Below are 27,278 nucleotides of genomic sequence, written 5' to 3' on the forward strand. Positions count from 1 at the left end.
TTTTTCCAATCTAGCCATCTTTATATTCAAAGTTGTCACTGTAAAAAAGTGGATTTTCGGTCTTGAAATTCGTGTCTGTACTCATAACAACCAAAAACATGAAAATGAATCAGCATATTGTATTTGCACTCTTCCCAAACGGAGCCCAAAGTAAAATTGAAATAATAACTGTTTTTAGGTGGGATAAGTTAGATCTAACACTTGAGCTGCCATAAACGAGAGCAGGGTATTGCCAATTGAACTATTATCTGCCATCTATAAAAAAAAACAGAAAAGAAAAAAGAAACAATGAACTATTATCTGCCACATTAGGAGTTTAGGACAAGTATCAGGCAATGCGACTTAGAATGACCATTTTCCTCTCAGAAACTTGCACCATGGCAACTCATTTGGAATCAAAAAATTCCTTTTAGGCAAGGTTCAAAGTATCGACACGTATCGGTTTGTATGTATCGTTCCGGGACCCCTCCAATACGCTCCTATAGTGGGTGTATAGGGGGTCTGGCCGGTTCAGGGGATGGAGGAGCCCTAAACCGGCCCCTCTGAACCAGTTTCAAAAAAAAAAAAAACTAAAAAAAACAGTATTGATTCGCCCGATACGGCCATACTGGCATATCAGACATATCGATATTTTGAACCTTGCTTTTAGGTTCCAGATATTTCTGTGGAAGCTTTTTTGGGAAGCTGTCTTCACTAGAAACAAATTAAATTTTCTAAAGAGGACCAATCTTACATCATGTGCAACGATGCTGTTGAAACAACCCATCATTTATTTTTCTTTTGGTCTTTCGCAAAGGCAGTTTGGGCTGGATTACAGGTGGGATTCAACATACAAAGTTCCTCTGCAAACTCAATGCATATATACATTCATAACTGGTACAGAAATCTTCCTTGTAGCCTGTCAAAATTGCAGTTGCGGAGATTTTGGGGTGCAAAAACGGAGCATCTCCCAATCTCTTATCTGGGGATTCCTCTTGGAGGGAATCTGAAGATTCAAAGTTTTTGGGAACTAGTGTTGGAATTTGGAAAAATGTGAGAAGAAGCTGGCCATGTGGAAAAAGAATTATTTATCCAAAGGGAGAGACTCACTCTTGTAAGAGATTCTTTGGCAAACCTGCTTATTTACTACCTTTCTACTATTCGCATGCCCAACAAATTAGCTAATCAGCTAGAAAAACTTAAGAGAAATTTTCTTTGGGAAGGAGACGGGGAAAGGGGGTCTCACCTTGTGAGCTGGTCTCAGGTTTGCAAACCTTAGGAGGGTGGTGGTTTGGGAATGGATCACTTGAAAGAAAGAAATGCAGCTCTTCTCAGCAAATGGCTGTGGCGATTCCCTTGAGAACCAAATGCACTTTGAATTGCTGTCACCACTAGCAAGTACGGGAAGTACACGATCGGTTGGGATAGCAATATTCACTTGAACTGGATTAAAGACAACCCATGAAAAGGTATAATCTCGACTTGTAACTTTTTTTTCTATTTCATCAGATATAAGGTGGTCCAAGGGAGATAGATTTATGGTGGGGTAACACTAAATTGGCCGATTCCTTCCCTCACCTTTTCAGCCTTACAATCTCTCATTTCCCAATTTTTGCCCTCTTTCCTCCATCATTTCAACTGGAACCTAAACCTTAGAAGACTACTAAGGGATTCAGAACTCAGTGAAGTCACTAGCTTTCTGGATACCCTTAGAGAGGTATACCTCTCCCAAAATTCCCCTCACCTTCATGTTTGGACCCTTCACCTGGCAGGTAAGTTTTCAACCAAGTCTTGCTTCAAGGCTTTAACTAAGGAAGAACAAACCTATGATCAGTTTCCATTCAAGAGAGTTTGGTGCTTCCATATCCCTTACAAGGTCTTTTTTTTTTTTTGTGTGTGGAGGGGGGGGGGGGGGGGGGGGCATTCAAAAAAAGAACATTGGAAGATCTTATTTTCCCCTTCATGTCTACTTCTTTTGCCTTAAAACTGGGACTGTATGAGAGGAAAGAAATGCAAGAATATTTGAAGAAAAGGAAAGAAGCAAGGAAGCCTTGATAGAAACAATAACCTTGAGAGGGGCACATTGGGCAAAGAGTTTGAAGCTATTCTTAGACTTCAAGATTGAAAATTTCTTAGAGCTTGGGGTGTTATTGTTGCATCCTCAACTACAAGACAAAGATCTATTGAGACTTGGTCTCCCCCAACAAAGATTTCTTCAGAGCTTGGGGTATTATTGTTGCATCCTCAACTACAAGACAAAGATCTATTGAGACTTGGTCTCCCCCAACAAAGATTTCTTCAGAGCTTGGGGTATTATTGTTGCATCCTCAACTTTGATGGGAGTTGTTTGGGTAATTCGGGCCCCTCAGGTTTAGGGGGGCCATTAGGGATGAAGAGGGGAATATAAATGCTTTATACTCCAGCTCCATGGAGCAAGGTATGCGGCAACTGGCAAGATAGGAGTTTTTGGCTGCAGTTTATGGGGTTGAGAAGGCAAAAGAACTAGGTATTAGCAAGCTGATTTTTGAGGGAGACTCCAAAACTGTGGTAAAGTGGCTGCTTAAGGGGGAGGGGGTGGCATGGCATTTGAGGAATGATCTCAGGAGATTCAAATGGCTATCACAGGACATGTCAATCCGAGTGACATGGGTGAGGAGAACTGCCAACAGCTTGACAGATAGCTTAGCCAAGCAAGGGGTACATAGAAAACACATGTTTTGGGCTCAAATGTAATTTTGAATTGGGACAGCTTCTAAAGTTGGTTTTCTTTTACAGCTTCTTGTTGTATCCTGGTTTCTTCTAGTTAACGAAATCTATTTTTTTTTCTTATTTTTTTTTTTTTGTGTTGCTGATCCAAAAACAAAATTGGGGAATCCAACAACCACATCTTGCTTCACTATGAGGAAACCAGAAAACTTTGAAACTTTTTTCTCACCCTTTTTGAGTGTAGTTGGGTCTTCCCAGAACATGTGGTTGATTGTTTAGGACAATGGACATGAAGAGGATTAAGCAAAAGATGGAAGACGTTGTGGCAATCTGCTGCTCATGCTATTCTTTGGAGCATTTAGGAAGAAAGAAACAATCGTGTGTTCAACAATAGAACTAGAAACTATGAGGAGCTCATTTCCATAATCTCCTATAGATGCATCCTGTGCAAGGTTTAAAATGTTGGTTTCGGTGGAAATGTCGCTCATCCAAATATAAGAAACATGTCGAAAATGTTGAAAATATTGTAAAAATTATAGACATGATGGAAACATTGTAAAATATGCAAAATATATAATAATATTTTATGAAGTGATAAAATAAGCATAGTTTCACCCTTTTAAATTATTATCCTATTCCAAATCACTATACCAAGCCAAGAAACTAAGGTTATAGACAAAAGAATACACTTAGAAGTTGCCCTGCAAACTTTAAGATTCAAAGCTTCATTATAGAATGAATTAAAACAAAATTTGAACTCATAGAAAATGTAAATGGTTGTAATATATGAACCAAATAATTTATTACACAGAGAAAAACTAATATTTAACTTCATGCTTGAAATGAGTATTAAGCTAGCTTAAAGTGGTAATCATGTAAGTTTGGTGGGCAATAACATTGCTACTCCACATATCAACAACATTTTCACCAACTTATGTCGTAATACTATCTCTTATACTCCATATAGTGCTAGTAGTGTTCACTAGGGAATATGTATGTCATGGAAATTATCTCTTGTACTCCACACAATGTTGGTAGTGTTCATTGAGGAATATGTCAATTTTGGTGAAATTTTGTGTCGCTACCCATGAGAATGGAAATATGTCATCGAAATATTAGAGAAATTAAGGACATTTTAAACCATGTTCCTATGGACTTCCAGTTCAGAGTATTTTAGCGGTGTATCCTTTGTTGACCTTCAAAGGAATTATGTAAATTTCCTTCATTCTAAACATATATATTCCAACATCACCCGCAATTTCAAAGCTGCTGAGGACGGGGAGACAACCTTGTATTTTGATGGTAGTGCCTTCAGTAATCCAGGCATAGTAGGAATTGGAGGTGTCCTTAGAAGAAGAGATGGCCCTATTAGTTGGGCCTTTAGTGGACCAACTATGGGAGCCTTTTCAACAAAGGTTGAACTCATGGTAGCCTTAACTAGCATCAGGATTGCAAGAGACCTTGGTTATTTGAATCTCACCATCAAAGGAGATTCTTCCAATACTATTTATTTAAAAATCCACTAAACTTCCATTTAAAACTAATAAATATTAACAAAACTTGATAAAAATTAAAAACACTAATAAAAATCAAACTTAATAATAAGAAATTTAACTAAAATTCCACTAATAAAATTAAAAACATTTTAATTCCACTTACAAATCAAACTTAATAAACACTAATACAAATAACAAATTTAATTACAAAAAATATTAATTGATAGTTTCAATAATATTATGATTTAAATATAGGTTTAATATATTGCAAATAGAACCTGCATTTTGTTTTGTTTATTCTTTTTTATTTTATTAGATCACTTTGTATTAATATATTTTAATTAATTAATTAATAATATTGTTAAAATTAATAATTTGTATGAGTTGATACTTTTAATGTGCATAGAAACCTGTAATGTGTGATACATGACATACAACAACAACAACAACAGCAACAACAACAATAATAATAATAATAATAATTTATATATAATTTGAAACCTAATATCTATATCTATAATTAATAAAAGTTACTAAAGTTAATACAAATATTAAAGTTTAGCAGGTTTTTATCTTGCAACTATTAAAAGTTAAGAAAATAATAAAAATTAGTATAATTAATATTATTAGAATAATTAAAATTAATAATAAAAAGTAAAAATGATAAAAAATAATAAATAACCATATATTAAAATTATAAAATAATAATTATATTTGTATTTATAAAAATCAGCATAGGTATTTATCTATTTTCTCATTTGACAAATAAAGATTATATTATCATTAACAAAGTTGTATATCATTAATATTTAAAGTTGCACACTATTACCAAGATATTACATTATTAGAGAAGAGAGAGAGAGAGAGAGAGAGAGATTATATTACAAAAGAGAGACACTTAAGAAAGAGTATTAATGAGAGAGATATAACATTTATATTATTAAAGAAAGAGGGGTGATGTAAGGATATTTGGGTATTTTAGGCCCCCTTAAGAACTAAAGAACTCATGAAACAAAACCCCCAAAACCCTAATATTAATAAAGTAATAAAATATTATTAAATTATTAAAAAGATAATAATAAAATAATAGTACTATAATAAAATATTACTAAAATAATAATAGCAAACGAAGATACTAATTATTAAATATAATAATTATGTAAAAACCAAATATTAATACAATATATTTTGGTGTAGGAAAAATAAGTTTAGTTATAATAATATTACTACTAAGTAATAAGTAAATAATAAAATACAATAATTAATATTAATAATCAAAAAATAAAATATCCATTATAAATACTAATATATTAATTATTAATGGCTAATAAAATAATAATAAAAAATTACCAATAAAATAATAAAATATTAATAAAATTGTTAGTTGATTCTAATTCCAACTCCAAATGAACCAAACAATAGCAATAAGAATCCAATAATTATGTATACACACACACACACACACATATATGGGCAGACAAGTCACCCCATATCAAACTCGTGATTTCAATAGAATGATAAATGACTACAGCTTAATTGATATCAATATCCAGGGTCTACAATATATTTTGGAAGAACGGCACCACTAGGGAGCGATTGGACTGGGTTCTGTCTAATAATTTATGGAGGGAATTCCCTTGTGCAAATCTATTAAACCTACCCTTCCTTGCATCTGATTACTCCCCCTCTTTTGTTGGACACATCGGGTCTGACTTTCGGTGCCCCTAGGCCCTTTTGTTTTGAGGCCATGTGGTGCAATGACGCAAACCTTGAAAATGTGGTTAATAATACTTGGAATATTGAAAGCTAATGGCTCAAGAACTATGACTTCAATAAAAAAGAAATAATTTGGTAAAGGAGCTTAGAGTTTGGAATAAAAATCATTTCGGTAACATTCTCAAAAAGAAAGAAGACTTGTTACATATGATTGGGGAAGCTCAAAGGGTCATCGTAAATAACCCCTTGGATATCCCCACAAAGCATATGGAGAGAGATTTACAGATCCAACTAGAGAATATCCTAAAAAAGGAGATATTTTGGGCCTAAAAAGCTAGGATTGACTGAATAAATTTGGGAGATAAGAATAACAAATTCTTTCACACCATGGTGACTATTAGAAGAAATAAAAATAGGATAAATAAAATTAAAGACGATAATGGTGAATGGATCCAAGATCAAAGTGGAGTCACCAATTTCTTTCTTAAAATTTGAAGATAAATTTAAAACTGAAGGGACTAGTGGGGTTGATGATTTCTTTGACGGTATTAACCCTAGTATATCGGTGGAGCAAAATGATCAAATTATTAAGCAAGTTACTGAAGCTGAAATTCTGGAGGTGGTGAAGTCTATAAAGGACATGAAAATTCCTAGCCCTGATGGCCTTAATGCCCTTTTCTTCAAAAAATTTTGGCATATTATTGACAAATCAATGTGTAAGGTTGTCAAAGTCTTCTTTCATTCTGGGAAAATGAATTCTATTTTTAGTGAAACTTTCAAAGTTTTGATTCTCAAAACAAAAAATCCAGAGACTATTAACATAAGCTTGTGCAATGTGATCTATAGAGTTATTTCTAAGATTCTAGTTAATCGAGTTAAACCTTTTCTGGATAGCATCATATCCCTGTTTCAAAACGCCTTTGTCCCTAATAGGCAAATCAATGATAATATCCTAATAGCTCATGAGATCAGCCACTCAATGAAGAAGAAAAAAGGTAGGAGTGGAATTATGGCTTGTAAAGTGGATATGGAAAAAGCTTATGATAGGCTAGAATGGGATTTCATTGAGAAAGTCCTTCTGAAATTTGGATTCCACAAGAGATGGGTGAATTCATACAAAATTCTCATTAATGGGTCCCTTTTTAGGAATTTCACCCCAATTAGGGGGATAAGACAAGGGGACCCTCTTTCTCCATATATTTTTTGCTGTGCAGAAGCTCTTTCTAAAAAGTTTGAGTATGAAGCAGCTAAACCCAAGAGTCAAATTGGGTGTAGAGTCTCAAGAGGTGGGCCTTGTATCTCAATCCTTCAATTTGTTGATGATTGTATCATTTTTGCAAAGACTTCTATGCCCGCTTGTTTTCAAATTAAAGAGATTCTTAATCAGTTTGTGTTGGATCTGGTCAGTGCCCAAACTATGATAAATCTACCTTGAGATTTTCAAAATACATTCCTAGTAGATTGTAGAGAATCATTTCTAGATGCATTAGAATTCCTATTGAGACAAAATCAAGATCTTACCTAGGGGTTTCTGTGATCTTGGATAGGGTGACTAAGAGGACTTTTGGCTAATTAAGGGAAATAGTTTGCAACAAGCTTGCAGGATGGAATAAAAACACTCTCTCTCTCTCTCTCTCTCTCTCTCTCTCTCTCTTACAGGGAGAGCTGCCCTCCTTAATTCCACCATTAGTTCTATTACCCAATTTAAAGGAGATTAATAGACTTCAAAGAAATTTCTTATGGGCAAACAATAATGGCAGAAAGCCTATTCACCTCATGAGCTAGAAAAAGGTATGTTTACCTAAGCAGTGGGGTGGCCTGGGGCTAAAAAAACCTAAGCTAGGTGAGCGATGCAAACCTCGCTAAGATTGGGTGGAAAGTTATCCTAAAAAGGATAACCTATAGGTTAAAGTTGTTAAAAATAAATAATTGTGTAATGAGAATTTCTAGAATGCCAAGGATAAAAAGGGGATCTCTTGGGCATGGAGGGGGATCCTCAAATCTAGAGAGTAACTCAGGAGAGGGCTAGGTTGGTCTATTGGAAATGGGAGATCTATTGATTTTCAGAATGATAGATGGGTGGGGGATGCCATCCTAAAAGATGTTGTAAGAGATAACTCTCATGTTAATGAAGAGCTCAAAGTTAGTGATTGTATTGATCATGATAGAATGATATGGAAGGAAAATCAGATTTGCAACTTGGTTCCAAATCCAATTTGGAACAAAATTAAAGCCATTTTTATCCCTTCGAATCCAAAAGAAGATGAAGTTGTTTGGAGACTCGACCCTAAGGGAAAATTCACTATATGATCAGCTTACAAAGAAGCATGTGCGAGGGAGTGTGCAAGTGTAGTATAGAAGCTTCCTAAACACAGTATGGAGCCTCAATGTCCCCCCCTCCCAGATAAGAATATTTATGTTCCTGCTCCTTAATTACAAATTGCCATCCAAAGACCTCCTCAAGAGGAGGGGTATGACGATAAGTGAGGCATGCAACTTTTGTGAGGATGATGAGAATATTGGTCACATTTTCAAAAATTGCATGATTGCAAAATAGGTCACATTTTCAAATGGACATAAATAACAGCCATGTGAACCAGTTCAACAAAGAAAAGGCTAGCATTATTCTTTGGTTCTTGTGGAGGAATAGAAATGAGAAAATTTTCAATAAAAAAAACAATAGTCCGACTGGGATCATCGACCAAGCTCAAACATTCATCAACCATCTGGAGGTCTATAACCTCACAGAAGGGGACAAGATCGATAAAAAAGCATGGCGGTTTATTGGAAGAACCCAATATCGAGGGTTATCAAAATCAATTTTGATGCTTCTCATAATAATGAGGGGTGTTGTGTTGTTGCTTGTATTGCCAGGAACTCCCTTGGGGGGGGGGGGGGGGGGGGTCTTGGATAAAGCATGCCCAATCAGGGAGGCAATCAATTAATCTTGCGGAGGCTTGGGCTGCTTAGGAAGCCCTCAATATGGCTTTAAACTTCAGAGATCAATCCATTTGCATTGAAGGTGATTCACTCATCATCATTTCTTGCCTCAAGAAGACGCTTGATCCGCCGTGGAGAATTTCGACTATCATTGAGGAATGTTTCAAAGTGGTAGGGTTGCTAGATCATGGTGTGATTTTCTCTCATGCCTATCGTGAAGCAAACCAAGCAGCTGATTGGTTGGAAAAAAAGCTCTCGACTCAAACTCTCCTGTTAGCAGTTATCTTCTTGTGCTACCTAGCCCTCTAGACTTCATTTGTTGATGTGATTTGTGGGGAAGAGCTACTCCCAGGCCTGTGTAGCTCAATAAAAAGTTACCTTGCTTAGAAAAAAGGAAATAGATGAAAGATGATGAGCATTCAATCTCTACTTGACCAGTTTCCACTCATTCGCTATTGATTTGGATCAAACGACAAGATTAATATATATATTTGAATTTCCATATGGCTGATGGGGCACGGCCTAACCAGTCCGAGCTGAACGGTCGAACCGGTGATCTACAACCCAGAGGCAAAAATAGTTTGGCCGCTAGCTCGGTTTTTAAAACAATGCAAAAATTGCACATTGTGAATTTTCAAATAGTGATTTCTTCTTTCTTATCTATTATCAATCCACCATTTCAACAAACAAAATGGTAGAAAGGGTTCTAATGTTCAAACCTAAAAATCCTCCTAAATCCTTGTATTTTGTGTTTTGGTGACCTTGGAAATCGATACATATTATATTATACATTACATGCACACGTGACTCAGATTCTTGTATGTAGATAGGTCTAGTAACATGCATTAAAATTATTCCCTTCAAGAGAATCATTATGATCTAATTTCTTATATACACTGACAAAAAAAAAAAGATTCTAATATGCATGCAACATTCTGAAGCACTCAATTGAATTCATTCAACACATTGATTTTAGATGATTTTATTAAAGGCAATTTTAGTCAGATTTTTAAATCAAAATAGATCCACCTATTTGCTTACATATCCTAGTCTAAGGTAGGGTAGGGGTATAAGTGATCCAATCCAACTCTCGAGTTATTCGGGCTTGGCTTGTTAAAGACTTCAACTCGGCTTAAAGATTATTGAGTTGAATTGAGCTTGACTTGAGTTGAACAGTTAGTAGAACCGAGTTCGAGCTTCATAATACTTAGCTCAAGTAGCTCACGAGCCTAATCAAGCTTCTAATAAAATATTATTTTTTAATATATTTTTATTTAAGATAAAAGACTTAAGCATGCCCCAAGTTTTCATAAATTAAATTAAGCATACCCTAAGATTTTTAATTAGACTTAAATATATCTTATTGGCTGACCCCACTGGACTTAAACATACCTTCTATTAGTAAAAAGTTAGGAACCTTTAACATGGGACATCATGTGACCTATATAAATTTTTAAAAACCCTATTTTACCCCTTCGTGAGTCTATGACCTGTTTTAATGGCTAATAACGTGTGACTGGCCTCCCCACCTATTTGATTAAATATCTGAAAGAGTTAGTCAAAGAAAACCCTTCCCCCTGTTTCAAGGTAGTAGGCAACATTGCCTAGAGGGCTTGGAGTTGTGATTTGTGATCTCTCTCTCTCTCAATAAGTTGTAGCAAATGCTCTTTGGTTCTATTATTTTTCTCCTAGTGAAATGTGAAGCAATATGGAAAAGGTCTGAAGTATTTCAAAACATGCCTTGAGTTTGGAAATAGCATTTCAATCTCAAGATCATGGATAAATTCTAAGACATAGTCAAGAGCCAAATCTGATGTACCAAAGTTCACTACCCTATCCAAATTTTGATTCTCCGTGTATAAAATCTTACAAGATACAAAAAAAGGAACCAAAATGGGTAAAAAGAAATTAGGACCTCCAATTGAACAACATGGATCTTTGGGTAAATAAATCATAAGTAGAAGAAAATTTTCAATAAAGGGTCCCTTTTAACTGGTAGGAAAAGGAAAAGGGGGAAAGAATATGAAAAATCAATCAAAAGATGCAAAACTGCACCCCTACCAACAAATTTGTTCAAGAGCCCAAAATCTTGACACAACCAACTACTTGGCACTTTGCAAGAGCCCAAGATCTTGACACAACATTGGAAAACCAATGAATGTCAATGGCCTTACTCTTCAACTACTAGAGAAAATGCTAACAGCCAATTTCCACAAACAAAAACATGAAATCAATCCACAAAACCTACACGTAACCTACAGGCTATTGTGGAATCTGCTCAAAACCAAAAAAGAAGAAGGTATTCCAAACGAGGGATCAACCGGATTAGTAGTTAAAATTGAATTGACAGACCTTCCAAGTTTGAAACATATACAAAAGCTACAACCAATCTATAAGGCTGAAAGGACTAAACTTCAAAAGTAGAGATGTTGGTTAGATAATCCAAGAATCCATTGTTAAGGCAAGCAAGGGAGACATTTAAAAAATTCTTGTTTTTTCAAATTTTTAGGTTAATTGTGATTTTGTATAAGGTTATATGCATCCCAGAGGATACTACGGCCTAGCCCACACTCATGGCACTCAACAAAAGGAGACATATATATGGGGTGTAAATGTAATAGAACGAAGGATAATCCATGCAAAACCATGCACGTGCCACCAACTCGTGAGTGACTATCTTGCTTTTCCTTTATATTTTTCTTTAAATAAAACCATTGTAATCATGAGGGAAATCATGGACAGGGGAATATTCTATACACATGGCAGGTTGTTAGAATGGCATGGCCTATATGTATCTATTCTTCCTTCGATTATCAATGAAATAGCAAAAACTCTAGTTTGCCTCAATATCCTCTAGAGCAGTGAGACATCTCACTGTAGCTCAAGGTTGGCCCCGAGCCTCTTCTCGTCAATGAGAGGAGAGTGGAACCAATCTGGTATTAGAGCACTAGATTCTAAATTAGAACATGGAGGGACGGGAGCAGTGGATGGTGGGAACAAATTGACATTTGCAGTGCATCAACTAAAGGCTTGAAGATCTATTCAGCCGGTTGAGCAGCTTCACTTCGTCCGAAGGCACCAGCATACAGGCTCCACCAGATCCAAACCAGGAGAGACTGAATGTAGAGGGTGGTTCCTAGAACTCAAGACAAGGATGTCAGTAGAGATTAAAGATGGGCATTTCCCGTTTCACGGGAACCAATCTAAATGGATGGTTGTTATTGGTCTACTAATATTTTGAGCTCCAAGGAGTAGTAGAGGAACAATGGATTGTGGTAACTAGTATGGGGTTTGAGGATAAAGTTGTCAAGTGGTATTGTTGGTTTAAAGATTAGCAGACCAACCCGACATGGAGACAATTCATGACAGCCTTGGGTAGTCGCTTTAGCGGTCCGCAAAGCCAAAACCTTTTGGGCCGACTAGCCAAGTTGATGTAGAGAGGAACAATGGATTGTGGTAGCTAGTATGGGGTTTGAGGATAAAGTTGTCGAGTGGTATTGTTGGTTTAAAGATTACTAGACCAACCCGACATGGAGACAATTCATGGCAGCCTTGGATAGTTGCTTTAGCGGTCCGCAAAGCCAAAACCTTTTGGACCGACTAGCCAAGTTGATGTAGACTTCAACAGTAACTTAGTATATTGAAAGTCAAGGGACTATCGAATGAACACCTTGTTGGCTTCTTCATGGCCGGTCTAAAACCCAAGCTATGGGTTGGAGTGGAAAAGCTCGAGCCTGTGACCCTTACTCAATCTATCTGATTAGTCCAACTCGAATAGGAAGAGTGGGGAGCTCAAAGGAAGGCTATTTCTTGTGTAAAACTCAGAACGTTCTCGTGCCAGAACACTAATGAAGGAGCACGAATGCTATAGGTGAAGCGCCTGACCCTAGTGGAAGTGAGAGAGAAAAGAACCAAGGAGCTCTGCTACAATTGTGATGAGCTAGCTATTCACCTCTCAACATAGGTGCAAGGTGCAAAAAAATATTTTGGATCGTGGGACCTGACGAAGAGATATAGGAGGAGTCAGGGTGGAACGAGGAGCACACAGATCGGTCGAAAGAGCAAGAAACTCTGCCCAAATTTTCTTTACATGCCATTACTCTCTATAACAAACATCTATCAATTCTCATAGATAGTAGATCAACCGAAAATTTCTTAAATCTGTAAATGGCTAAAAGAGTTAGGCTCTCTCCCAATAGCGATCAAGCCTTTGAAGTTATGGTTGCCAACAAACAAAAATTATAGGGCACGAGCAAATGCCTCAAGGTACCCATTAAGGCCCAAGGTGTAGACATCATTGCAGATTTTTACTTACTACCTTTGCCTAGATATGATGCCATCTTTGGCATCCAATGTTTGAATAATCTAGGACCTGTCCTCTAGGATTTTAGTGCACTATGGCTTCGGTTTTTTGATAGTGAAGGGGCTCATGAGTTGAAGGGAATCAATGTGCCCAAACCCCAAGACAATTGAAACAGACCATGCTGAAAGGGTAGTAGACAAGGCCCATAAAATTTTCTTACTACAGATGGTTACTTATAACCAGGAAAAGCCCATGTTAAGGGTGAGCCTACAAATAAAAGTACTATTGGACTCCTACCCAAAAGTTTTTGCTGAACCTGTGGGCTTACCACCAAGGGCCTAGGGCCATGCTATTCCTCTTCTACAAGGCACCCAACTAGACTTGTTCATGGGCCGGGCCGGGCCGGGCTCGGGCCGAGTTTTTACTCTTTAATAACAGAAAAATGTTAGGCCCGAGCCCGAGCCCGGCCCGACCAACGGGCCTACAACTTGGGCCTGAGCCCGGCCCTGATAAAAAGCCCGAAACCCGAAGCCCAAGCCCGAGCCCGAAGCCCGACCTAATAAAAGAAATTCAAATTTTTCCCTATTCAAATGAACATTGTCTATTTTAATTTAGATGTTTTTTCCCCTATTTAAATGAACAATGGGCCTACAAGTGAATCAACAACCTTCTTAAATCAAAAAATTTATTCAAATGGACATCACATAGGGTTTTTACTTAGGTTTAACTATAGGTCGGGTCGGGTCGGGTCGAGCTCGAGCCTGGCTCGAATTTTATGCGGGCCGGGCTTTTTGGCCCGAGGTTAAGCCCGTGGGACAAAAAGCCTATTCAAGCCCGTCCGGGGGCCGGGCCGGCCCATCGGACCACCCTGCCCATGAACAGGTCTACACCCAACCCATTTCTATGAGGTCTTACCGGTACCCCCCATACAAAAAAAGAGAGATTGAGCTTCTAGTGAAGGAGATGCTTCACATGGGAATCATAAGGCCCAGTACCAACTCCTTTTTTGCCCTAGTTTTTCTAGTAAGAAAGGAAGATGGAGGGTGGCGTCTTTGTGTGGACTACTAGACTCTCAACGGCGCCACCATAAAAGACAAATTTCCTATTCCCATAATAGATGAGCTTCTCGATGAATTATGTGGGGCTAAGGTCTTCTCCAAATTGGATCTCCGGTTTGGCTACCATCAAATAAGAATCAAAGAAGAAGACATACCAAAAACAGTTTTTAGGACTCACGAGGGTCACTATGAATTCTTAGTCATGCCTTTTGGGATTTCTTATGCCCCATCAACTTTTCAGGCTATGATGAACAATATATTCAAATAACACTTGTGAAAATTTATTCTCGTGTTCTTTGATAACATTCTCATTTACAGTGACTATCTTGAGGCCCACATTCATCATTTGAAGAGGGTTTGAGATGGACCTAGAAAAAATTAAAGGAATTACCACTTGGCCTATTCCCAAATCCATAAAAGGGTTAAGGGGCTTTCTTGGACTAACTGGGTATTACTACAAGTTTGTGAAATGATACAAAGTCATTGCTTAACCCTTAACACATTAAAAAAGGGGGAATAGAAGTGGACAGAGAAAGCAACATCAACATTTGAAAGACTGAAACAAACTGTAGTGACCGCTCCCATGTTGGTACTTCCTGATTTTTCCAAGAGTTTCATAGTACAAAGCGATGCAAGCGCCATGGGCTCGGGAGCAATTTTAATTGAAAGCGGCATGCCCATTGCCTACTTCAACCACGCCTTGCAAGAAAGAAATTCGGGCCTCTCCATGTATGAGGAGTTGTTGGTTGTGATGTCAGCAATATAGAAATGGAGGTAATACTTGGTGCAAAATTCAGGATAATGACGGACCACCGAAGCTTGAGTTTCCTCTTAAAGCAAAGAATCCATGTCCCAGTTCAGTAGAGGCTAATCACCGAATTACTGGGCTTTGATTATGAGATAGTGATGCGGAAGGGGAAGAACAAAATCGTAGCTGATGCTCTTTCTCGTAGAACCAAAGAAGAATTGCTTGCTATCTCTCAACTAATTCCTAATTGGGTAGAATCTGTGAAAGAAGAAATGGCTAATGACCCATATTTATAAAACATTGTTTCAAACCTTCAAGAAGGAAAACTTAGCCCAGAAAAATTTGAGTACAGAAATGGGCTATTATGGAGAAAAGGAAAAATAGTGTTAAGCCCAAATTCACCTCTCAGAAGGACTATGCATGAAGAAGCCCACGACTCACCTACAAGGGACCACTCTGGGTACATAAATACCATACACCGCCTTAGACAGTTCTACTACTGGTGGGGGTACCAATCTGAACTCTGAAGTAAAGGGATAAGTCCAATAGTGTGAGGTATGTTAAAGAAATAAGACTGAAAATATACACACCCTCAGATTGTTACAACCTCTACCCTTGCCTGAGCGAATCTGGACTAACATCAGTATGTATTTTATAGAAGGATTACCCCCTCGCAAAAGAAGTCCTCCATACTTGTGGTTGTTGACCGGCTACCCAAAACATGGACATTTCATTTCCCTAAAACACCCTTACTCGGCCCAAGATATTGCTAAGATATTCATGGGGGAAGTCTTTAGGTTGCATGGGATGCCATTGTCAATTGTCAGCTACCGAGACCCAACTTTCACCAGCATCCTTTGGAAGGAATTATTCAAGTTGCAAGGAACAAGGTTATGCTTCAATTCGGCTTACCACCCCAGTCTGATGGATATACATAGGTACTAAACAGAACTCTAGAGAAACTTATTTAAGATATTTCACTGGCACCCATCCCATAGCTGGGCCAAGTGGTTATCTCTTGTCGAATGGTGGTATAACACCACTTATCACTCAGCTACCAAGTTTACCCCATTTCAAATTGTCTATGGCAATACCCTCTCTGAACCCATTGACTTACATTCCCAGAACTGCTAAAACCCAATAAGTGGAAGAGGAGCTCTTGGAAAGAGATGAGGTTCTCTCTAAACTCAAGGAGAACCTCAGTCATGCAAGAAATCTTATAAAGATCATGGCAGACAAGTGCATAAGTGAGAGGGAATTTGAAGTTAAGGACTATGTCTATCTTTGTCTCTAACCTTATAGACAAAGCAGCCTAGCTCTGAGAAAGTCCCAAAAGCTAACCACCCATTTTTATGGGCCCTACAAGGTGTTAGAAAGGACTGGCCCAGTGGCATATCGACTAGACCTACCTCCTGGCTATAAACTCCACCCTACATTTCACGTTTCATGGCTCAAGAATAAATTGGGAAACCATTGTCACTCAATGACCACACTACCACCCCTTAACACTATTGGAACCTTACTACCCTATACCATAGCCATATTGGAAAAGCGAGTCATTAAGAAGGGGAACCAGGTTTGAGATAAGATGCTGATCCAATGCCACTTGGGAGGATTGGGAAATTCTCAAAAGCAAGTATCCAGGTGCCCTCCATGAGGACAAGGCTTGGAACAAGGGGGAGGGAGTGATATGCATCCTAGCCCAGCCCACATTCATGGAGCCAAGCGGAGAGAGACATATGGGGTGTAACGAGCTCATGCACGGTGAGCCTAGGAACGAAGGATAATCTATGCAAAACCATGCATGTGAAGTAAGCATGCGCCACCAACTTGCAAGTGACTATTTTGCTTTTCCTTTATATTTTTTCTTTAAATAAAATCATTGTAATCTGGGAAATCATGAACAAGGGAATATTCAATACACCTAGAAGATTGTTACAACCTAGCCTATATGTATCTGTTCCTCCTTCATTATCAATGAAATAGCGAAAACCCTAGTTTGCCTCAATATCCTCTAGAGCGGTGAGATATCTCACCATAGATAGAGGTCGGCCGCGAGCCTTTTCTCACCGGCGAGAGAAAAGCGACAACATAATGGAAATATTCAAAATCTTTTCCAAGACCAGCTAGATTGTGACTTTGTACCTAGAGGTTGGATGAAAAGAAGTCACAAATTTGAAAAGCAGGGTGAAGGCAACTCTGTTTTGAGATTTAGGCCCTATTTGATTTCACTTCTAAAAAACACTTTTTTTAAGTGTCGAGACCACACATTAAGTGGCAAATAAGTACTTATGTGTGTTTGGTAAAAAGTCACCAAGAAGTAATTTTTCTGAAAAGTACTTATAGAAAAAGTGACTTAAGAGTGGCTTTTTTTTCAGCACTTTTTGGAGAAGTGCTTTTTTAAAACAAATGGGACGATTTAGTCCCTAGATAATTTATTTAATACCAGTTTTGCCCCCACGTGAGGGTTTTCTTCCCGGGCAATGACTCTAGTTGCAGGTCCACCAATGACGATTGACGATGCGAAAATACGACAAGTAGACCTGCCTTTTTCCCTTTATGACTTTTTTTTGCTTATTTTATTCGATTTGAAGCATTTTTCTTAAGTTTTTTAACACCTGAAAAGGCATTCCTCTCTATTTGCAGATATGTGATTAGGCAAGTTTACCAGCGACACCTAACTATCCAGCCACCAGCGAACGAAGGTGAGTTCGCCCGAACTCCTCCCCTCCATGTTTGATGTTATTTTCTTGTTTTTTTGGGTGAATATTTGTCTAGATTCATTTTTTTCAAATATTTTAAGTTAGAAATCCGAAATATTTGCTTTTTTTGCATTGTCTATGTAATGGTTGTAATGCATGAGTAGAATTTTTTTGCATTATTATTATTATTATTATTATTATTAATTGGGTCCACATGGACTCTCAAGTGTCATAATGTTGTGTTTTTTAATTGAAATGTATAGTATAATATATGAAAAGCATTGTTTATATGTATGAGTGAAGTGAAGACTAAAATTGTCATATGTGTCAATATAAGCACTTGTGAGGAAAATAACTCACCAAACACACCACCCCAATAAGTGCTTAAAAAACGTAATAAGTGATTTATCAAGTGGATCACCAAACAGCCTTAAGTGGTTGTTAAAATAAACACTTCTAAAAAGTACTTGTACAACAAGTACTTCTTTTAACAACCACTTAATCACTAAACATAGCCTTAATGAATGGCAAATAGGTATATTTAAGTTTAATCAAAAAACTTAGGGCATGTTTACGTCAATTTATAAAAACTTAGGGTATGCTTAAGTCTTTTACCCTTTTCTTTATAATATAAATAAATATTGATTTTTTATATAATTTATTTACAATATAAACAAATAAATTTATACTCAAGTTTTCTGGTATAATTTTATGTATAACATTTTAAATATTAATTTATTCATAATTTTTAATAGCAATTTATATATAATTAACTTGAGCCGAGTCAAGCTCAAGTAGCTCGTGAATATTTCAAGCTTTGAGTTTGAGTCAAAGCTCGAACCACCCAAAAGTCCAAGGGCAAGATAAAACTCACGGGGAAGTATGACACCTTGCAGACTACAACCTGAACTCTGTGAATAGATCTCAAGTCTACGCCAAATTGATCTGCATTTCTACATTACTACATAAATTGGGAGTTGACCAAACAGGAACTGAATTGAACTCTCCCTTTGAAAGCAAGAGAAAAAGTTCATCTAAATAAAAAAAGAAATTTTAATAATAAAGGTGCATCCATGGGGTGATGAGAGATCGCTAGTGAAAGAAAAAACAAAACATAAAAGAACGCAAAATTACAAAGGGATCACCTCCCATACTCTAAAGACGCCCAAAAATTATTCTCACAATCTTCCTTTGAAACACCTTCAAACTCTGGTAAAATCAGAACCCAATCCCTAAATCCCTTTCCACTCAGGAGACAACTTGATCCCTTCCTTCAAATTTCCCAGCAGATAGCAATAGGAATACAGCTCCAAACAATCTTTGCCTTCCTATTTTCCCTCAATATAAGCCAGCTACCATATATTTCTTTAAGTGATCTTGGACTCCACTTGTCTGAGATTAAAAAGGCTGAAATAGTACCCCCACAAGTACTGAGAAACAGAAACCAAATAAATACTTCTTTAGGCAAACAACAATCTTTGCCTTTCGAAAATGCAGGATGTCTTACAATTTTTATCAGCAGCAGCATCTCACAAGTTACAAATGATCAAGAATTTGGGGAAAAAAGAAAATAAAATGGTCCCCATAACTAAGTTCATCTATCTTAGAGCATAGGTGGAGTAATAGATACATTCTCCAAATATATCTTAAAATGAACATCAGAGTTCTGATGCCTTTATTGTTAAGCCTTTCAATCGGAGCTTGACATTGGACTTGGGCCAAAGGCTTCATTCCAATAATGAGAACCCCATCTATCCGAATCCCAGTCTTCATTAAACCTCTTTGAGCAACAGATCACGTCTACAGTAGTGAAGCAGTGAAAAAATAATAGACAAAACTGTTCATTAAGCAGTTGTAATCCATGCTATAACAAATATATAAAGTATTGACCATTCAATAAATATGTAAAGTATGGAACATATAAGGACAACTAAAGTTGCAGGCTAACAGATAAAGCCGCTAATTACATCTTTGATCCACATCAAGATGGCACCAAGACTTGGCAAGAAATATCCAAGAACTGGAAACGAATACATAGGAATTTTCCATGATCATAAATACCAATATTTATATCATGAACCCCCACTTCACAAGATACGATCCTGAAAATTCAACAAATGAATATTCTACTACTTAACAAGTGAGCATCTATTGAATACATGGTTTTCCGTTTTCACTGTTAACTATGAAAATGCAAATAATAACCTGATTATGTTAATTTGTCTTAACTCAGTCTATTGATTGTATAATTTGGAACAATAAGCATGTTATAGGTGTGCTTAAGAAACCCTACCACCATAAAAGTAATCCTATGGAGTTCTGTGCTATAATGCCTTCAAAACTTACCTAACAATCATGAGACAATTTTGTACCAATTGAAACATTATGCCCACCAATGCCATACAATGCCTTCCTTTGGTATGGAAAATAGATGGTATTTAAATTTAGAAGTTTGCTTTGTACCATTCTGCTTGGATAGGAAAAGATGGTTGATGGGGAAAAACTCAAATTTTATTTCAACAATTCATGCAAATATCCAGAAGCCTAGATTTCTTTTCACCTTTTATTCCATTTTATTGTTTTATTTCCAAAAAAAATTAACGCAATCACAATTTAATGTCATTCAAAAACAGAATTTATATGCTCAACAGGCCAACAGGTGAAGATAAATACAGAGTCGAACATAACTGGAGGTTACATTACTGGCTTTACTTCAAGAGCTGAAATTTGCAAAACAGTTAGGGTTTCAGATGATGGAAGTGGAAGGGGACTCCCAGATGGTTATTTCCTGAACAAAATATCACAGCCAAACTCCTTGGATTTACAGGCACAAGATCCAGGAAATTGAATGCCTAAAAAGGGAATTAAATAATACTTTTAAATGGGTAAGAAGAACTGCAAATGGCATGCCAGATGCTTTAGCTAAACAGAGGGAAAACAGGCAGCAGATATTTTGGGCTAATGTAATGCTTGTATTGGGGATTGTATTCTCTAGTGTGTTTGGATAATCAGTTGGGAGTGGGTAATTTACCCACAGCAATGTGACCTCCAGTTTAATTATATAACTAATAAATTCTACATTTGCTGATAAAAAAAAATACAAAAATGAACATAGCAAGGATAACAAAAGATGAGCATGAAAAGTATCAAAACAAGAATGAGGAAGGAAAGAAAAACCTGATGTAGAATATGCATGCAATTAGCATCTCTTGGAACACTAAACTGGCGCACCCTGGGGAAATCTGGAAAGGCAAAATTTCAGACACCAAAAGATAGTTTCTAGTTCAATAAGTTCATCTATGTTTGACATGCACAAGTAGATAAGTTAATAGGTAATAATAGACTCCATCTTTTCTATACACAAGGTATCAATTGTAATACTATTTCCAGAAAAGGTAATTGCACTCTATATAGAAAAGTAACAGGAGATATAAGCATCATAGCTCATGTACAAGCTAGACAGACGCTTCAAAATAAGGGGAAAATGATATTATTCCGGCAATTACAAATTTGAGAAAAATTCATCCCATTAAAATCAACAAAGAAAGAAGCTGAAAACATGAAACACTAAGCTTTCCCAGTCACTGCCAGCACTCTATCCTTTCTATGAACTGAAACTGAAACTCCCTTTTATTAGTAATGTAAGCAATTAGAAGGGAATAGTGCCATCTCCCTAGTTCCTTTTGTATGGAGAGAAAGAGAGAGCCACTACAGGGAGGAAGAACAGCCATAGGGTATGACAAAGTTGCTGGACCAGACCTAGGATAGGGTAAACAGTATTAAGACGGCCCAGGCCCAACCCTGCCCTAGGACAGGCTGAGATGTCAGGCCTACAAACTGTCTTAACCACAAATAGTTACTTATTTGTATACAGACTTTCTATGTTCTTGTTTTATATAATATTGTTAACATTTGCTTATTTCTATATAAATATTGATGCATTATTTGCATATGATTAGTCACAAGGTTTTATATCTTTCATGTAGTATTTGTTAAAGAGAAAAACTCACAAGTAAAATGGAATTGGAAGTGACGTGAATCTAAGCCACATCTACAGCTCAACCCAGCACACAGACTAAATCAGGCTTCCGGAATGTTCAGATCAAGTTTACTGTACGTATCCTCCCTGCCCATCCCAATCTTGACTAACCCATCTACCATCTCAATGGCCTACCTAGCAACCACTAAATAGAGAAATTCGAGCTGGATGAAATAACTCTGGCCTCTCCCTTAAGTGGATGGAGGTGGGAAAGCCTATAGGTATTGTCACTGGATTTTCTGACTGTTACCACAACTAGGTCACCACATACCATGGGGCTTAATTTCCAACAACACTAGTCCAAGGACCTGAATCAAGAACAAAATCTCTGCTACAAAATAAGAAGTCAGACCTTAAGAGATTATTGCATCAAGCTGATGTGGCTAACTCTGGCTGGCCTTATGAGGTACTGAGGTGGGAAAGCATTGAAATGCTGCCACTGGATTTGCAGATACCTATTACCATAGCTAAGTCACCAGACACCGTAATGCTTAAATTCCAACAAGCAAAATTAATTCAAGTACCTGAAACAATAACAAAATCTGATCTATAAAATAAGAAGTCACACCCATGGAGATTATTGCATCATATCAAATGAACTTTCTCTCTATGTCAACCAACACATCAAGATGGATGGAACTCAAGTAAATAGATCACTTGGCTGAGATAGTTGATAGCAGACCAGGTTTAGACAAGGAAAACAACAAAGAAAAATAAAGAGAAGAGAAGAGAAGAACAAGAGAGAATAGAGAGAAAAAGGCGAACAGATTGTAATGGATCTGCCGCCCACTCATTACTATTTATATGAGCAATTGAGAAATAACATACAATGACTGTTATACCCCTGCTGCCAATAGCAAAATGGCAATAAAGAAAAAATAAAAAACACATGGGACCACTCACACTCTATTAACTGATTAAGATTGATTTAATATATCTATTGTATCTCTACAAGGTCCAAGTATTAAATGGGAGTTGTTCTTTGTCAATATAGGTAGCCGGTTGGCATTGTTATCTTGTTATTTTCCCAGCCTGGCTCTCCTTGTGGTAGGGGCCTCTTTCATATTCTCTTTTCTCTGTCCCTAATAAAATATTGTCTTCGATATTGATCCAAAACAGCCAAAAGAAAAAATAAGAACTTCATACTAAACATCATGACTCCAAATTAATCTCATCTACTTCCCTATTTTCACACACCAAAAATCATATCAACCAAGAAACTTTCTTGTCTCACTGTCCACATGTCAAACAAAGTTCCCCTGGACTATGAAGCATCAATGAATGTTATGTAATTGCAACCAGTGCACGGAAGTGGAACCGTTCTTTCTCCAGGTCACGGGTCAGTGGTTCAACCAGAATGGGTCAACCCATGACATCATAAACAAGATAATGAAAATATTAAAAATAGCTAAAATGTAGAAAATACAAAAAATGCTAAAACTTTGCAAAAAAAGACATATTCATCATATCAAACAAAGAAAGTGCAACAAATAAAAACTATCACTATTAAATTAACAATGGAAATGTCTAAGAATAGAAAAAAAAATCACAAAAAATCAAGCAGAAAATGAAGAAAATCCAGGAAAAATATAGAAAAATATGTAGAGAAAATTAGGCATGCGTCTATATATATATAATTGATTAAGCAAAAACAAGTACAACAAATAAGAATAAAAGCTATTTTTATTAAATAACAGAATGGCTATTTTTGTTGTTTTATTACAACACAATTTAAATATTTTTTATACTTAGCCTGCAAACCGTTGTTTGGGTCAAATGATTTGATGGTTCAATTGGCCAGGTTGACAATTTGCTGACCAATTCAACAGTTTTTTCTATTATGCTGGTTTCCAGGTTGAACAGTTTAGTTGTCTGGGTCAACAACGGTCAAGAACATTGATTGCAACTACAGCCTATGTCCCAAATAAACAAATACTTTGTAAGGATGATTATACTCATAGATTGTTCTACTATGTCTACACACATCTGGAAAATATGCTTCTCCATCTGCTTCCTGCCAATTCTAATTCAGTAATTCTTAATCCTCAGTTTACATGTCATCAAAAGAAAATCTAGTTCTCAGTTTACCAAAAAAATATGGAGCTTGAACAAGAAACAACTTTAATAGGAAGCATTACAGTAATTTGGAGTTTAAACACACTACAGTACATCAACTGTAGCAGTTCCGTGAAACTTAAGTGTTCTTCCAAACTTCAGCCAACATATGCAGTTATAAACTACGAATCCCATCAACCCAATACTCATTTTAGATGGAAACAAGATATAATTATGAGAAACCAAAAGTTAATATATCAGAGTTTTTTGAGTGAAGATAATACCCCTCATGCTTTTGGTTTGCCAGGATCTCACTCAGATAAACTCACCGACTCCTCATTGCACACAAAAGTCAATAACCGTTTAACTCTTTTTTCTTGCCTTTCCTTTACCCCCATTAAAAGGGGTTGGGGGGTCGTCCTTAGGTGCATCTGCTGTTCAACCCATGTATATGAAAATAAATTCCTAACAGGATTCTCTGACATTGTATGACCAAAACATAACCCTCAATAACCAAAATGTGTTTGGTCTCACACATCTAAGCAAGCAATGATTTTCTTCATACAACCCACTTCTCTTCTTCCAGATCAGGCACTGCAACATCTTCCCTCATGATGCCAGTGTAATTCTCTCCCACATGAACCCCGGCTTGTGCAAAGAGCTCAACTGCTGCAGGTAACTTGCCATAGTACCTCTTCAAACCATCCACAAGTGGTCTGTCACTGTGGGTGTCCTTAACATGCCAAACGTAAACAGGAGGTATCAAATCATCAATTGTTGCCTCCTGCCATGCATGCTGCCCATCCCTCATCTGGTGCTTGTAAGCTTGGCATTGCCTTACCCTATGCCCCTTGGGCCCCACCTGAACTTCAGGACAGTATCCACAAGTTTGGACAGTGTATTTCTGCATCAGTTTTAAGGCTCCTGACCGCATTTTGTCCCATGCTTCCATGCCTCGTAAAGCAAATCCTGCACAGGTTCCAATGCATAAGGATAATATGCTTTTAATTGATAAAGTTGATATCGTGCAAGACTGGTTGTGTTTAAATGCAGGAATGGCAACATAGGTAAGACACAAGCCAAATTATATATCAAATTCATCAACACAAAAAGGATACTATACATTTTTCATTTCAGTGAAACAACTACAATGAACTAAGAAACCATTCAAGAAAAAACCTTTTAGATCATCATAAGGCAAATCCATAGGCTTTGTATCAACTCCTTGTTTCTTTGTCCTCTCCCAAAATCCAATTGTTTTAATGTCTTTGCCAGATATATCATCTTTTGGAAACCTCCTCTCAAAATCTATCATTCTCCCAGCAACATTGTAAACAGGGAAGGCTCGTCTTCTTGTAGGACATTCAGGGATGTCTAGACCTGCCTGCACACATAATTCTACAATTGCCGGAATCCTATCGACTTGGAGTCGCTCTTCATGCGATACAGCTCTTCCCAGCCTGTCATACAGATGAAAAGATTCCACAAGAGGCAGAATGTGTTCTATGCCACCTCTTTTCCAGCTGTGCTCTTTGTTAGCTGGGCTCCCAGCAACATTGCATGTTCTGATCTTATGTGGCACCAACCCAACATGAACTTCTCCACACATGCTGCAAAGATGAGTATACCATTAAACGAATAAAACCCATAAAAGATTCATCCAACCCAATTACCATGACCTATCAAAGACTGATTTACCTGCATGATTGAACAGGAACACTATCGATAATCCTCAAAACACATCTGAAGAGATCAGCTCTGGCAGCATAAACTTCATGAGCAATTGGGACCAAACTCTTGACTAGCAAGCCATTGTTGGGTGGTTGTAAAGCAATCTCATGCACCTGCTGCCTCATTTGCCTTTCCAATCTTGCTTTATGTTTGAGCTCATTGATAGCTGTTACCAATGGCTTCCGTTCAGATTTTTTAAGCTTCCCCGGCATCTCAATGCACTTTGGTGCCTCTAAAGACCCAGTTGAATATAAGGTGAAGGGTTGAATTACACCATTTCTGCCAATCAATTTTCCAAAGAAGCTCTGTAGTATTGCCTTGCGATGCTTTCTGACAATTCCAGTTCCTCTTGGTAGCATATTTGCTTGCAGGTATTAATCCAATTACTGAAACATACCATAACAAAGGTTTTGAGAAAACCCAACTCAAATGCAATGCCATAATTTCTAGCCTCAGATACTGACAACAGTAACCACAATTCTAACTTATTAAAAAAAGAAAATGACAAAAAAAATAAGAGATTTAAATTGTGCATGATAAATATCTACCATAAGCATATTCAAAATTTCCAAATTTCTGGGTAAAACATCGTATGCTCTGTCCATATTGTATATGCTATTCTTCTAAGGTTTTTATTAATAACTGTGAGTTGCCTCAAATCCAGCTCTCCATGGTTGATTTACTATGGTGCTTATGAAATCAAACAACACATTTTCAGAATACTCAAACTCTATAGAACAATTTGATCTCAAATACTTTGAAACCCGAGTAACAAAAACTACATAAACACAAAAAATGGATAACAATAAATAACTGAAAAGTATGACCATGGAAGAAAGAAGCACGCTACCTAGCTGTGAAGAACTTAGCATTAACAACTGGAAAAAAAAATTGTTTCCGGTCTCTAGGGGTGGCGCTCGAAGGTGGGGGTCGGATATGTGGTATAACTCTGGTGGTCGGGCTGCTGGTCGCCGATTGAACTTCTCTTACAAAAAAGCGGTGGCGGCTGGGGCTTGACCAAGCTTCGGAGCTACAAACCAAAGAAGAGAAGAGGAGAGAAGCTGCTTCCCGTCGAAGGAGGAGGCGGAATGGGTCCTGCTTAACGGACCTTGGTTTATTGGCCAAAATAGGTTGGCGTTAGACTGGTGGGATGCAACGGCTGCGAATGTTCTTCTGGAGAGAAGGGGAAGCTCCTTTGATTCGAAGGAGATCTGGATTAAGGAATTTGGACTGCCGCTCCTCTTATGGTGTCCAAGTGTAATGGAGGGGATCGGCGACCTCTGTGGGGGCTTTTTTGGAACGGACGATTCGACTACAGAACTCAAGACCTGTGAGTGGGTAAGGATTAAAGTGAAAGCAGGAGGGGTGATTCCTAAGAAAGTGGAGATTGTGGTGGGGGAATGGGGTGGAGTGAGGAAAAGAGAGGAGGTGGAGAAGGAGGAGTCGGTGTTCAGCAGAACCGTGGTTCTGGTTGATGAGGAAGAGGAAAGCTTTAGCAGTTGGATTATTATTATTATCATTAATTAATAATAATTATTAATTTTTATTTTATTTTTATTGCTACGTGATATATATTTGTTTATATTAAATTATTAATTATTTAAATTTTAGATATATTATAGTTAAAATAGAAATTGAAAATTAATAAAAATAATAATATAATTAAAAATAAACTTAAATGCTTATCGTATGTGAAAATTTTAAATTATAATGACAATTACTATTATTATTTGACTATAACACCATTTCATTTGTAGGTAGATTTTAAATTTGACATTTCATTTTCATCATTTTAATAATACTTC

The 27,278-nt window shown here is 37.1% G+C and overlaps 1 protein-coding gene across 3 annotated transcripts; it reads right to left on the minus strand.

Moving 5' to 3' along the window:
- Nucleotides 1-19,076: 19,076 nt before the first annotated feature.
- Nucleotides 19,077-26,946, minus strand: LOC104606170 (APO protein 3, mitochondrial-like). 3 transcript variants are annotated; one of them, XR_016085910.1, is made up of 7 exons: nucleotides 26,324-26,942; nucleotides 25,441-25,859; nucleotides 24,922-25,352; nucleotides 24,027-24,711; nucleotides 22,040-22,211; nucleotides 20,826-20,890; nucleotides 19,077-19,448 (listed from the first exon to the last, which is right to left on the minus strand). XR_016085910.1 is itself a non-coding variant. In XM_088904387.1 (4 exons), the coding sequence occupies exons 2-4, from the start codon at nucleotides 25,830-25,832 to the stop codon at nucleotides 24,302-24,304; spliced, it is 1,233 nt and encodes a 410-aa protein (XP_088760513.1). In that variant the 5' UTR covers nucleotides 25,833-25,859; nucleotides 26,324-26,942; the 3' UTR covers nucleotides 19,077-24,301. The 3 variants fall into 3 exon arrangements, 1 of the variants encoding a protein (XP_088760513.1); XR_016085909.1 differs by lacking the exon at nucleotides 22,040-22,211 and having other exon boundaries at nucleotides 26,324-26,946; XM_088904387.1 differs by having other exon boundaries at nucleotides 19,077-24,711.
- Between the last annotated feature and the right edge of the window lie 332 nt (nucleotides 26,947-27,278).

Source organism: Nelumbo nucifera, chromosome 4 (assembly GCF_055504915.1).
Source record: "Nelumbo nucifera cultivar China Antique chromosome 4, China Antique-T2T, whole genome shotgun sequence".
In the NCBI taxonomy this organism is placed as follows: Eukaryota; Viridiplantae; Streptophyta; class Magnoliopsida; order Proteales; family Nelumbonaceae; genus Nelumbo; species Nelumbo nucifera.

Excerpts from the sequence above, each read along its gene's own strand:
- LOC104606170 (XM_088904387.1), bottom strand. The coding sequence starts at position 25,832 with ATGCTACCAAGAGGAACTGGAATTGTCAGAAAGCATCGCAAGGCAATA. Across the intron at positions 25,353-25,440 it reads GTTCCTGTTCAATCATGCAG|CATGTGTGGAGAAGTTCATG; the intron begins GTAAATCAGTCT and ends TCATCTTTGCAG. Across the intron at positions 24,712-24,921 it reads GCCTTATGATGATCTAAAAG|GATTTGCTTTACGAGGCATG; the intron begins GTTTTTTCTTGA and ends GAACCTGTGCAG.